Source organism: Pundamilia nyererei, unplaced genomic scaffold (genome assembly GCF_000239375.1).
Source record: "Pundamilia nyererei isolate P.nyererei 1_Seehausen unplaced genomic scaffold, PunNye1.0 scaffold00085, whole genome shotgun sequence".
Classification (NCBI taxonomy): domain Eukaryota; kingdom Metazoa; phylum Chordata; class Actinopteri; order Cichliformes; family Cichlidae; genus Pundamilia; species Pundamilia nyererei.
Genome location: NW_005187486.1, coordinates 2,364,973 through 2,376,131, shown reverse-complemented (window position 1 = coordinate 2,376,131; position 11,159 = coordinate 2,364,973). Strand labels below are relative to the sequence as shown.

The window sequence follows — 11,159 nt, the reverse complement described above, 5'->3', positions numbered from 1 at the left end:
GGATTGTACATTAACATAAAGCTTGTTGGAGCCATACTGAATTTCACCAGAGAAACACACACATACATGAAGAGAGAGAGGTTGTGCATTGTATGCAAACGGCTACCAAACAGCCATCATAATTCGCCACACGATGAGAACAGGACAAATCAAGAATTGACAATGACTAATATTGTGCTGAACACGCGCTCTTTTCTACTCTGCAATATTCGCATCAATTTTCTTGATATTTATTTATAATCACCTCTGTTAATCCTTGATATTTATAACTGAGTGATCTGTATATATTAGTGCTATTTCTTAAATGTGTGAAATCTGTAACATAATGTATTGTTTGGAGTTTAGTCTGTTACTGTTACTATTTTTACCATTTCTTCTTGGAGAAACTGTAACTCACATAATTTCCTTAGGGATTAATAAAGTATTCTGATTCTGATTGTTTCAGGATGACCTGCCATTATCCAATGACACATCTGCTTATCTGTATCTTTTGCTCGTTTCTCCTCCTCTTCTTTTCTCATTTTTATAAACGGAGCACCTGATGGCTTTGAACTTTTCTTGTCCATCTTCCATTGGTTTTAATTTTGCACTCCAGTATGAACACCCATCCCCCAACTCGAGGATCGCCACAACATAACCTAACACACCTCCACCTTAGTTCACAGATTCACTTTGTCGACGGTTTATTTCTGGGATTTCCCAGGATTCAAATCATGAATACATAATGGGCCTGGATTTACAACATTATGAATGAAATGTGCTCTACTTGGAGGCAGCAGGCCCCCTCACCTTTCGATGTGTTGTGTGTGAGACTTTAAATCATCAAACTGTAAATTATAAATTTTAAATTGTTATTGATCCCTTTACCCCGAGTCCTAAAGTGTATATTTATTTTCTTACTCTTCTTATATTTATTGTTTGTTTACTTGTACTGCTGTAACTGGAGCCTCGTCGTCTCGTCTCTCTATATACTGGACTGTATGTAGCGGAGATGACAATAAAATGGTAAATGGCCTGTATTTGTATAGTGCTTTACACATCCAGTCATCCACCCATTCACACACACATTCACACATAAAGTTTACTTTGACTTCAGCACAGCAGCGAGCAGGCGCACTGAGGGCTCTCGCGCTCACTTTTCACATATAGAATTTTGAAAAAACATCAGTGCAAATTATAAGTCTGTATCATGATGTCTGGTGTTTTCATGTTTGTTGGTTTGTTTTTATTTTGTGTTATTTTGCGAGTTGGTTATTAGATGCTGCTCCAGCCAGCCAGAGAATCCGCCGCCCTCTCCTCCCTGCGCCGCAAGCAGCAGGCGCACCTCGCAAACGGAGGGCGCCCTTACTCCCAGCAAATGGGCGATAGAAAACCAATCGGTGCCTACGACTTTCCCAATATGCCCTGGCATGATGTCGGGGCAGCATGAGTACGAGTAATTTTTTTTTTTTTTTTGCCGATGCCCGTGATGCCGCCCCCGGCAACTGCCCGTGTCGCCCGTATCAAAAACCACTACTGGGTTCAAATATGAAAGGTACCCAGCTGTATTGATCATCACTTTGTAGCTGATGATTGGTCACCAATGAACCATCCAGGCTGAATGGTCCACTTGAATATATTTGCCACACCCCTCATATGTCAGTCAATGCTATCCTTCACTCTAATTGGTAGTCTCTTCAGTTGCTCCCTTCGAAGCTGAAAGGTGGGTGGCTGTGGTTCAGGTGGGGAAGCGAGTTGTCGACCTGTCATGAAGGTCGTTGAATCAGTCTCCCGGCTCCACTATCTGTGCATCTTTGCCACCCAGATGAACCCATCAGAGTGTCTGTGTAAATGTTTGACAAAGTGTTTTGGTGTAGATAAAAGCACTTTTTCAATGTTTGTGTGATTAGGTGAATGAGGCTTGTGTTAGAAAGCGCTTTGAGTGCTCAAGTTGAGTATAAAGGCGATATGTAAGCACCAGACCATTTACCGAAAGTTTAACTTTGTGTCACCAGCAGTCATTTCACCTGTTTTTGCTAAATGCTTTTGACTTTCTGTCTGTGGTGAGACAGTCCTCTGTGGATGGAAAGTAAATCATACTGTGTCATATTGAGAGAATAAAAAGTGTGTTGTACAGCTCTCCTCAGGCCCTTTCATATGATATATTACTCCATATCGTTTATTGAAATGTTTTAGCGAACCTTGGTATTTTTCACCCAAGGCCTATTATACTGTTGTGAAGTTTGAAGACCTTGCATAAAAAATTGTGTTTTTTCTCATTTTTAACAGTTGGTGTGACCTTGACCCTAATTTTCACCAAAATTAAATCAGCTCGAGCTGTTATTGGTATCTACCATCACATAAAATTTGAAATTGATATAGAGAAATCCGTGGACGCTTGACTACAACAAACAGAGAAACAAATATAACTGATTAGGGGTACTGCCACAAGAGGCAGACACAAGCTCTGCACTGCAGTTTAAATTGACGTTATTAAGCGTAACGGCTCCTCTTCTGCAGGTTTGTCACCTGGGAGGGATCCAGCACCTGGTGGACCTCCTGGATCATAAGGTGGCCGAGGTTCAGAAGAGCGCCTGCGGGGCCCTGAGGAACCTGGTGTACGGCAAGGCCACCGACGACAACAAGGTGACGCTGAGGAACTGCGGTGGCGTGCCTGCCCTGCTCCGCCTCTTCCGGAAAACAACTGACAATGAAGTCCGTGAACTGGTCACCGGTACGTCCCGATAGCCTTGACTTGCCAACCTAATCTGCTCATTTACAGCTTCTCCCCTTTTGAGCCAACTTTCTCCTGATTGGCTGCTTCTCATCAAAAACAGAAGGTTTGTATAGCAGGTGGTGGGACTTCTCTGCCTGAGACGACCATATTAGGGTTATCCCCTCTCACTGATGTCATACAGAGCCAAGAGTAGAAAAGCTGTGTAAAAGTGAGTGTTTAGAGCAACCTGAAGCCTGAACTCACAGGGATTACGTTGAACCTCAATTGTGAAAAAGTGGTGACACTGTTTAAAATGTAAGTAAACAGAGGAAACAATCATTTGTAGATCTCGTTAATTAAATGTAATGATTGGTGGGAGGTTTTTAATAATGCAAATAATGCTTAAAGCTAAAGTTATTCCCGAACTGTGTTCAAGTGTTTTTCTCAGTGTGATTTGGGAGATTTTTGTCATTTTACTGTGGGGAAAAAAAAGGATTTAAATGAAGATGTATTTATAGTGTTGGGGTTAAATTGTGGAATGATGTTTATGGGCATAAAAATGTGCAATCAAATATATTTTTGAGGGTTACATGTCAGAAAATTGTAGCTCTTTTGTTTGTTAAGGTTATTTTTTTCCTACTTAGAAGGTACGGTACCTTAAATGATAAGAATATAGGCCAGGCATAAAACTAGCAGGTGTCATGTATTAACATTAGAATAAATGGGAACAGTAGGAATGTGTGTGACCCTATCCTTGTCCTTAATGCCTACTACTGCCCAGAAACTACACGGGGTACCTTTAATTATTTATAAAAGCAGAGAAAAATCTAGAAAACTGGATTTAACTAATGAAAACATTCATCATCTGTATGTTTCCAAGCTTTAAATTTTTAGATTCACATTCAAATATTCATAATTGCTAGAGACAGTCATTTAAAGTAAGTGCAGAGGTTTAAGAGAGTATAGTATTTCTAGATTCTGGTTGATTTCTCCGACTCATAAATCCTGTCGTTCCGATAAGGACTGGTTCTAACCATCTCTAAACTCAGATGTGCCTTTTTATTCCTGAATGGGTGAAATAAGCTAACACTATGGTCCACATCGACAAAAAAAGGCTCAGAATAATAGCTTGACACGATAAAGTCTGGTGTGTGTGGGTGTTCGCCTGCCAGCGTGGTCCGTTGACTTCCCGGTTGGTTGGCCGGCCGACTGGCCGCCTTGCTGGCTGAGCATCGGTCTGCGGTGCCGTCTGACTGCCTGGCAGTGTTTTAATCTGTGTATCGGCTGTTCTGTGGGAGGTGTGAGCGGCAGCGGCTTAAACACTCGGCGCACAGCGCTGAGCAGATCTCGGCACAGTCCTCGGGACAGATGCTAAGATAATGTGCTTTGGAAACAGGACTCTGCAGCCACACCACACATACTGTTTGAAGGCATTAGATAAGAAGCTGCTAGACACGCTTCACAAACCACAAAGGAGACTCTTCTGTCTGGTGAAATGCTTCAGAAATGTTCTATTTTTAGCTCAGGTTGGGACTCTGATTATTAAAGGTGCACTTTGTTCTTTGGTAGCTGCTTAAATTTGATCTTCCACACCCCAAAACAAATTGCACTTAATAACATTCAGGAACAAAGCTGCATATTTAAAAATAAAACACTTGTTTTTACTGAACTCAAAGCTTTTTTCCCATTATTACTCTTTTATACTTCGTTTATGGAGGATATTTTTTACGTGAAGCCTTGGACATGGTTGGCAGTTGTATTCAATATAAAAAATTTTGCTTCCAAGCAGCAATAACTTTCATGTCATTTTAACCTGCTCTTGAGCAATAGTTCTCTTTCTAAAGGTCTTTTTGGACTTTTGGCTGATTTTTTTTTTTTTCACTCGTTTTCAGTCCAGTTCTTATACCTGACCATTTTCAGATTGTAAGCCACTTAACTTCGACCTATGAATGAATCATTCAAGCATAAAAAAGGCACCTAACACTGAAATGAACCAGTCTTGTATCTACACATAACAGACAACTAAGCAAAGATTTTAAATTATATCTTGAGGCACTTTGTTACTAGCAGCCTGTCACGAAAGAACATCTCTTGTTCCCATTTCTTTAGTCTATGAAATCTGTGAAATCTGTGAAAAATTTCAAAGATAACACAGTTTGACAGACATAAAATAGTATTTTTGTACCAACAAGGGGATTCCCAAGGACCTATTCACAGAAAGCTTTGCACATCTCAGCTGGTGTACAGTGTCAGTCGTTAAAGAAGAAGGAGCAGGTCTACAAGGCTTCAAGAAGCAGTTCTTGGCTCAAGCGAGGTATGAAAATTACTGAAAATCAGTGGCAACAGCTCTGATGGAGTGATGAATCTAAATTTTAAATCTTTTGCTCAAATTATTGATCTTATCTCTGCTTTTTGCAGACGATGTGGTTCTTTTAGCTTCATCCTCCACCTCACACTGGAGTGGTTTGTGTGTGAAAAGAGTGGAGTGCCTGCTCTGGGCTGGGAATTAATTGACAAGTGGAAGAGTTCCAGTATCTCAAGGTTTGAGTACAACATTTAACTGAGCCAGTTGAGGTGGTTTTGGCATCTGACTAGGATGCCTCGATGGTGCCTCATAGCTGAGGCAGTTTGTCCAATTGGAAGGAGACCCAGGACACGCTGGAGCGATTGTACCTTTCGGCTGGTTTGAGAACACCTTGATATTTCCTTGAAAGAGCCGGAGGAGGAGGTTGCCAGGTAGAGGGAGATCTGGAGATCTTACATTGCTGCCACCACAACCTAGACCTGGATAGACAGCGATGGATGGATGGACAGGTAACAATAGTTTTGACTTATTTTACTGTGTGCATCCACTGCAGGCGTCCTGTGGAACCTCTCCTCGTGCGACGCGGTGAAGATGACCATCATCCGCGATGCTCTGACCACGCTGACCAACACAGTCGTCATCCCCCACTCAGGCTGGAGCAGTGTTTCTCACCGTGACGAGCACAAAGTCAAGTTCCAGTCCTCCATGCTGCTTCGCAACACCACCGGCTGCCTGAGGTAAGAAACAAATCAAACGGCCCCCTCAAACACTCAATAAGTCAGCGTGTGTTCATCGCAAAAAGCAGCTTAAGTCGTAAAATGATGATAGAATCGAGGAAAAGAACCAATTTGAAATATGGTTGGTATTATGACGTTATTCATCAAACTTTGTCCGCGTCACATCAACACATTAAACACCTCTTTAGCCGAAACTGTCCTCAAACCACGCAAATCCATCCTCATTTCCACCCTGAAAATAATCGCCTCCTAAGCCTGCTGAGTAACCCGGCTCGCTGTTTGCTTATTCAATTGATTCTGGTTTTGAAATGCAAGGACGACTTTTGGATTTATTGGTTGTCTGTGCTGCTTTTTCTCCCCTTCCCATCTACTTTTCATCTTAACGATTCTGTAAAACCACAGCTCATAATCACGGCCGTATAATCCGTCAATAAGGGGCTCTGTAATGGAGATTTTATGCAGCCGTGAAGTCTTTAAGAAACATTTGACCATATTGGCCTACAGACGCAAATACCAGAGAAAGTGTATCTTCAAACTGAAAGCCCAGGATGAAGGTTGAGATTTATTACCTGCAAATTTTAGCATGCAGAGAAAGTTTTAAGGCCTTGAACTCATTTGAAAGATGTAATTTAGAGTAGAAGCTCCTTTTATCCCGTATGATTTAGTTCACTTCAGGATGTTCTGGTAATAATTGGGATTAGATCAAAGTGGCATATGGCAGAGTCGCACACTGGGGGCTACAGAGAAGCCGCAAGAATTAAACGCTTTAAATTTCCAAATCAAGACATATTAAAGTGTAAATAGCACATGACTATTTAAAGACAGTTAGGGTTAAAAGTAAAATAGGGGATTGACATCAACATGGCTCTAGTCTGGGTGGAGTCTCGTTCTCTTTGGGTGCTTCGGCAAGCTCCAACAGTCCAAAGATAGTTGGTCATAGGTGTAAATGTAAGGTCCATTAAGTGCTTAAGTGCACAGAAGAAAGTGCTGGTTTAATGTACCATACATGAAAATATCTACTGTAAAGGGCCGTGAGTGGTTCTTAAGACTAGAAATCACTTTATTAATAGCGGCCGCACTCATCTGAAGAAGAAAGGACTTCCTCCTTCAGATCTGAGGTTTTATGTAGCAGCAAGTGTGAGCGGCTCTATAAAAACAGAAGTTTAGTTTGCTGGTCTGAGACACCAGTCTGTGAAGGGTTATAGATGTCCATCGTTCTACAGTGAGAAAGATTATTCACAAATGGAGAACATTTGAGAGAGTTGCCAATCCTCCCAAGCGTGGACGTCCCAGAAAATTCACCCCAAGGTCAGACCGTGCAATCCTCGGAGCTTAAGTGCTACATCTCAGACTCTACAGGTTTCAGTTGGCATGTTAAATATTAAAGTTCATGACAGTACAATTAGAAAAGGACTGAATAAGTATGGCTTGTTTGAAAGGTCTGCCATGAGAACATCTGAACAAAGCACAAGGCTTCTGGAACAATGTCCCTCACTTACTAATATGTGTGCGAATGTTGTTACCCCGAACAAAGAAAACAGTTTGCGGGCAAAATTGCCGTCACATTTATGCCACATGTGCACCAGCTGATTTTGTTCTTACAGCTTTGTGTATTTTAGTAAATCAGACTCATGCTAAATCAACAGAGCATCAACTCGAGCGTTCTTTACATTATCTGCATACAGCCTCACCATTTTTCTATATAAGGAAACACCTGGAGGTGAAGTGGAGAGAGTGGTGAAGTCTGCGTCACTACGGCGAGAAAGATCGACTGGAGATACTAAAACAATAGTAAAAGAAAGTTTTGAATCAAAGCTGATGTGAAAAAGATGAAGAGACTGTATGAAAAAGAAGTAAAGAGGTAGAGAATGAGGATCATGTGATCTGCCTTGATTTGGCCACGTTGCAGTCATCGACCATCAGACCATGCTTCCGATTTTGACTTTTCTCCTCCTGTTTCAGCGCATATGGCGCAATATTGAGTGGTGACTCCTGCTGTTCAGGAGAATACTGCAGCGGCTTCTTGCGCCTTGACAACAGCAATAAATGGGTGCATATGTGTGATGAGTGAGCGACGATGAGCGAATAAATATATTGGCACCTTTGAGTGATGCAACTGGACAATGATCCCAAGCTTAGCAGCGTGTCTGCAACAGGTGTTACAGTGGCAAAGTCAAAGTCCAATGTCAACCTGACTGAAATGCTGTGGTGGGGAGTTGAGAGAGCTGTGCATAAACACATGAAATGAAGGAACATTGTAAAGAAGACTGGGCCAAAGTAACTCCAAAATGATGTAACTGATAAAGTCACACAGAAAACCATTAACTGTTAAGGTGGTTCCACAGGCTGCTGAAATGTGAGGTTTATCAGGGTATTGTTATTCATCTGAAGTTGTATTTACATAATTTTAAGATTTTTATTACATGTTGATGCATAAAACCTTAAAAATTAAAAACATTAGTAAAGGTTTGGTACCTGCAGGGTGGATGCCTTCATTTTTACATATAAACACACACACAGGAAGTGCTTTCAACCCTCTAACATCCAATTAGCATACTGAGATTAATCGGACTAGTCACCACTTTGCGTTTAAGGACTCAGCCAATAGCATTAACAGGATGATCAATGTGACGATATTAATCTGTGTTGTGTAGAGATTTCGCATCACATTGTTTCTTTCTCACGTGGCACTTTAATGCTCACTTCTGCTAAACGTTCTGCAAAGAGCACCAGATGTAAACAATCTGCTTGCAATATTACCGCCCACGCGAAGGTTAAAGCTAGTGTGCGATGATTAATATGCCAAACATCTTTCTTTCTTTGATCACGATTCACAACTCTTGATATTTCGTTAAGGGCTTTGTCCTTTAATCCACATAGGTCGAGAATATCTCACATTATCTGAGCTCATTTCAGTGTGAAGGCATGATGGAACGATTTGAATATGGCTGAGATGTTTTATGATCATGAAGGTGCTTTTTGTCTTTCATTCCTTTTCTGTCTCTTCTTCATGGCAGACAGCATGTGGAAGCTCCATCAGTGCACAGCTTGACGTGTTTGTCACAGCCCACGCATTTATTTTATGTCACCACCTGCACCATCTTCGTCTGCTACAACAAAAGCAGTCAACAAATCCTGGTGTTAAATGTCCTAAATATTACCGCAAAGTAGCGCTCTGCCATAGTGCAAATGTTTGGTATCCATCCGATATCAAGTAAATACAAGGCCAGTATTGCTGACTGTATCCGGTCGTTAAGTCTGACATCACTAGCCGTGTCTGGGCCTAAACTCCGCTGCAGGTCCATATATCAAACGATCACTGTGGCTTTCCTTAGTGTTGGTTGACTGTCTGAAGTCTTTCATCTTTAATAAAATGATCAGCGTTCTGCTCTACTAGGTGTAACAATTGAGTTTAACATCCAGGCATCCATGAAAACTGAATTTATGACATTTAACGGAGTTAGAAGTTAGCAGGGAGTTAGCTCGCTAGCTCGCTAGCTTCTATCTAAATACAATATAGCATGTCCTGACTGCGGGGTTTTGGAAACAAATTAAAACGCACAGCTCTGCTATCACTTCCAACATAAATGAAGACAGAAAACTAAACAGCAGTGATGTTTGTAGGGTTACTGAAGTTGGGCTAGCTGGTATATAATGATGTGCTACGTGACCGCTAGCGACACAGCTATGTTAGCATAATATAAACAAGCTAACTTTTTTTCCACTCGATAAAAGTTAACGTGAGTGTTGTCGGTGGTCAGGAACAAATGTAATCGCATGGCAGGATGCTGTAAAAAGACCAAACTTCAGCCAGGAGAACAACTGAGATAATCCATCCACAATACGAGGTTAGTCATTCATATACTGCTGCATGGGCTGGGCTGTAGTTACATCCTAAGGTTTTAAAAACTGAGCTTAAATAAATGATTAGCGGTAATAAAAGCCGAGGGAGGTCAACAGGGATCACTGACTGTTTTAGGAGCTTTTTGAGATCAAATAGAAGAAAATACATAACATTAAACATGTTAACAACACAAAAAGCCATATTAAACGCAGACTACTTTAGGCCCGGAAGTAGGATTCGTCATGTCATCACTTAACGACCGGATTGCTGCTGAAGATTTCTTGAACATTAAAGTAGTCCAGCGATAGCGATTAATACTTCCAACCGTTCTTTTCTTTTGAGTGTGATGAATCCTGCGATTGACATGTTGGAACATGCCCATGCCGTCATGGAAAGAAAAAACATCCTGGTCGTTCGGTGTGTTCAGGTAATCAGCTGACCTCATCTTCTGAGGTCGATCCAACTCCAAATTATAGCACCGCCCCCACAGGCTTGTGCTGTAGGCGGATGCATCACTTTATCCGCCTCTCCTTTTACCCCAGTGCACCCATCACTCTGGAACAGAGTAAATTTGCACTCGTCAGACCACATGACCTTTTTCCAGAGTCCAGCCTCTACTCCCAAGCAGGCTGACATTTTCTTTTTTCCGATTTGCCTCGCCGATATTTAGTTTTTAAGGCTACAGGGCTGTTCAGTCCCAAACTCTCAAGTTCTCTTTTTAATTTAATTTAAGCGCCTTGAGGTGACTTTTGTTGTGATTTGGCGCTATATAAATAAAATTGAATTGAATTGTGCGCGTGGAAATGTTCACTGAGACCTCATTTTGTCCTCAGACATGAAGGGTCACCTCACTCCTTCCGGGCTTTAGAAACAGTCATTTCAGCTGCTTTCTCAATAATTTGAGCTTTACGACTCGCACTAACACTTTTTCCACGACCAGACGTGGCTGTTGAAGAAATAAGAAGCTACTCAGTGCATCACATTGTAATCCAACTTTTTTCACCAAATTCTGAAGCACTGTAATTTTATGTAAAGCAACGGTGCAAGTAAAACATGAATCTCCTGATGCATTAAGACTCTTTTCAGTATGTGATCTGTTTCATGAGTGGCTAAATCTTTTATCTACCTCTCGTGTGTCTCCGTTGTTAGTAGGGGAGAAACCGTACCTGTAAGGTAACACCAAGAGTCGGGTCTTAAGGATGCAATACTTCCCTTAGTTGTAGATTTATTTACCAAACACAAAACTTCAAAACTGCTGAGTGGAGACTTCCAGTCCAGGTGTGCTCCCTGAAGCAGAAAACTGCACGACGTGTCTCAAACACGACAGCTTTGAAGTGCTGTGGGGAAGCGGCGCGTGCACGCGAGCCTCGGGCACTTTGCTTCACTTAGACTGGCGTTGTGGCTGTAGGTTGATGGTATGGAAATGCATTGTGGGATTTCTTTGCTGCTGTTGTGCAGTCTTCTCATGGCAGCTTTCCATTAGCAGCAGCTGGAGGTTCCTATTGGAGGATCAGCTCCCTTCTTTACTGTATCCAGGCAGGTTTGAAGCCACCCAGTGGGGGAATCCACACACTGCAC

General features: G+C 41.7%; 1 protein-coding gene across 1 annotated transcript in view; it reads left to right on the top strand.

The window, feature by feature from the left end:
* LOC102209769 (plakophilin-4-like) overlaps positions 1-11,159 on the top strand; it is an 83,710-nt gene that overhangs the window by 62,501 nt on the left and 10,050 nt on the right. Inside the window, exons 11-12 of the mRNA XM_005738704.2 lie at positions 2,500-2,713; positions 5,554-5,737. Of these exons, the coding sequence (XP_005738761.1) occupies positions 2,500-2,713; positions 5,554-5,737 (398 nt within the window). The remainder of the gene's footprint in view (positions 1-2,499; positions 2,714-5,553; positions 5,738-11,159) is intronic.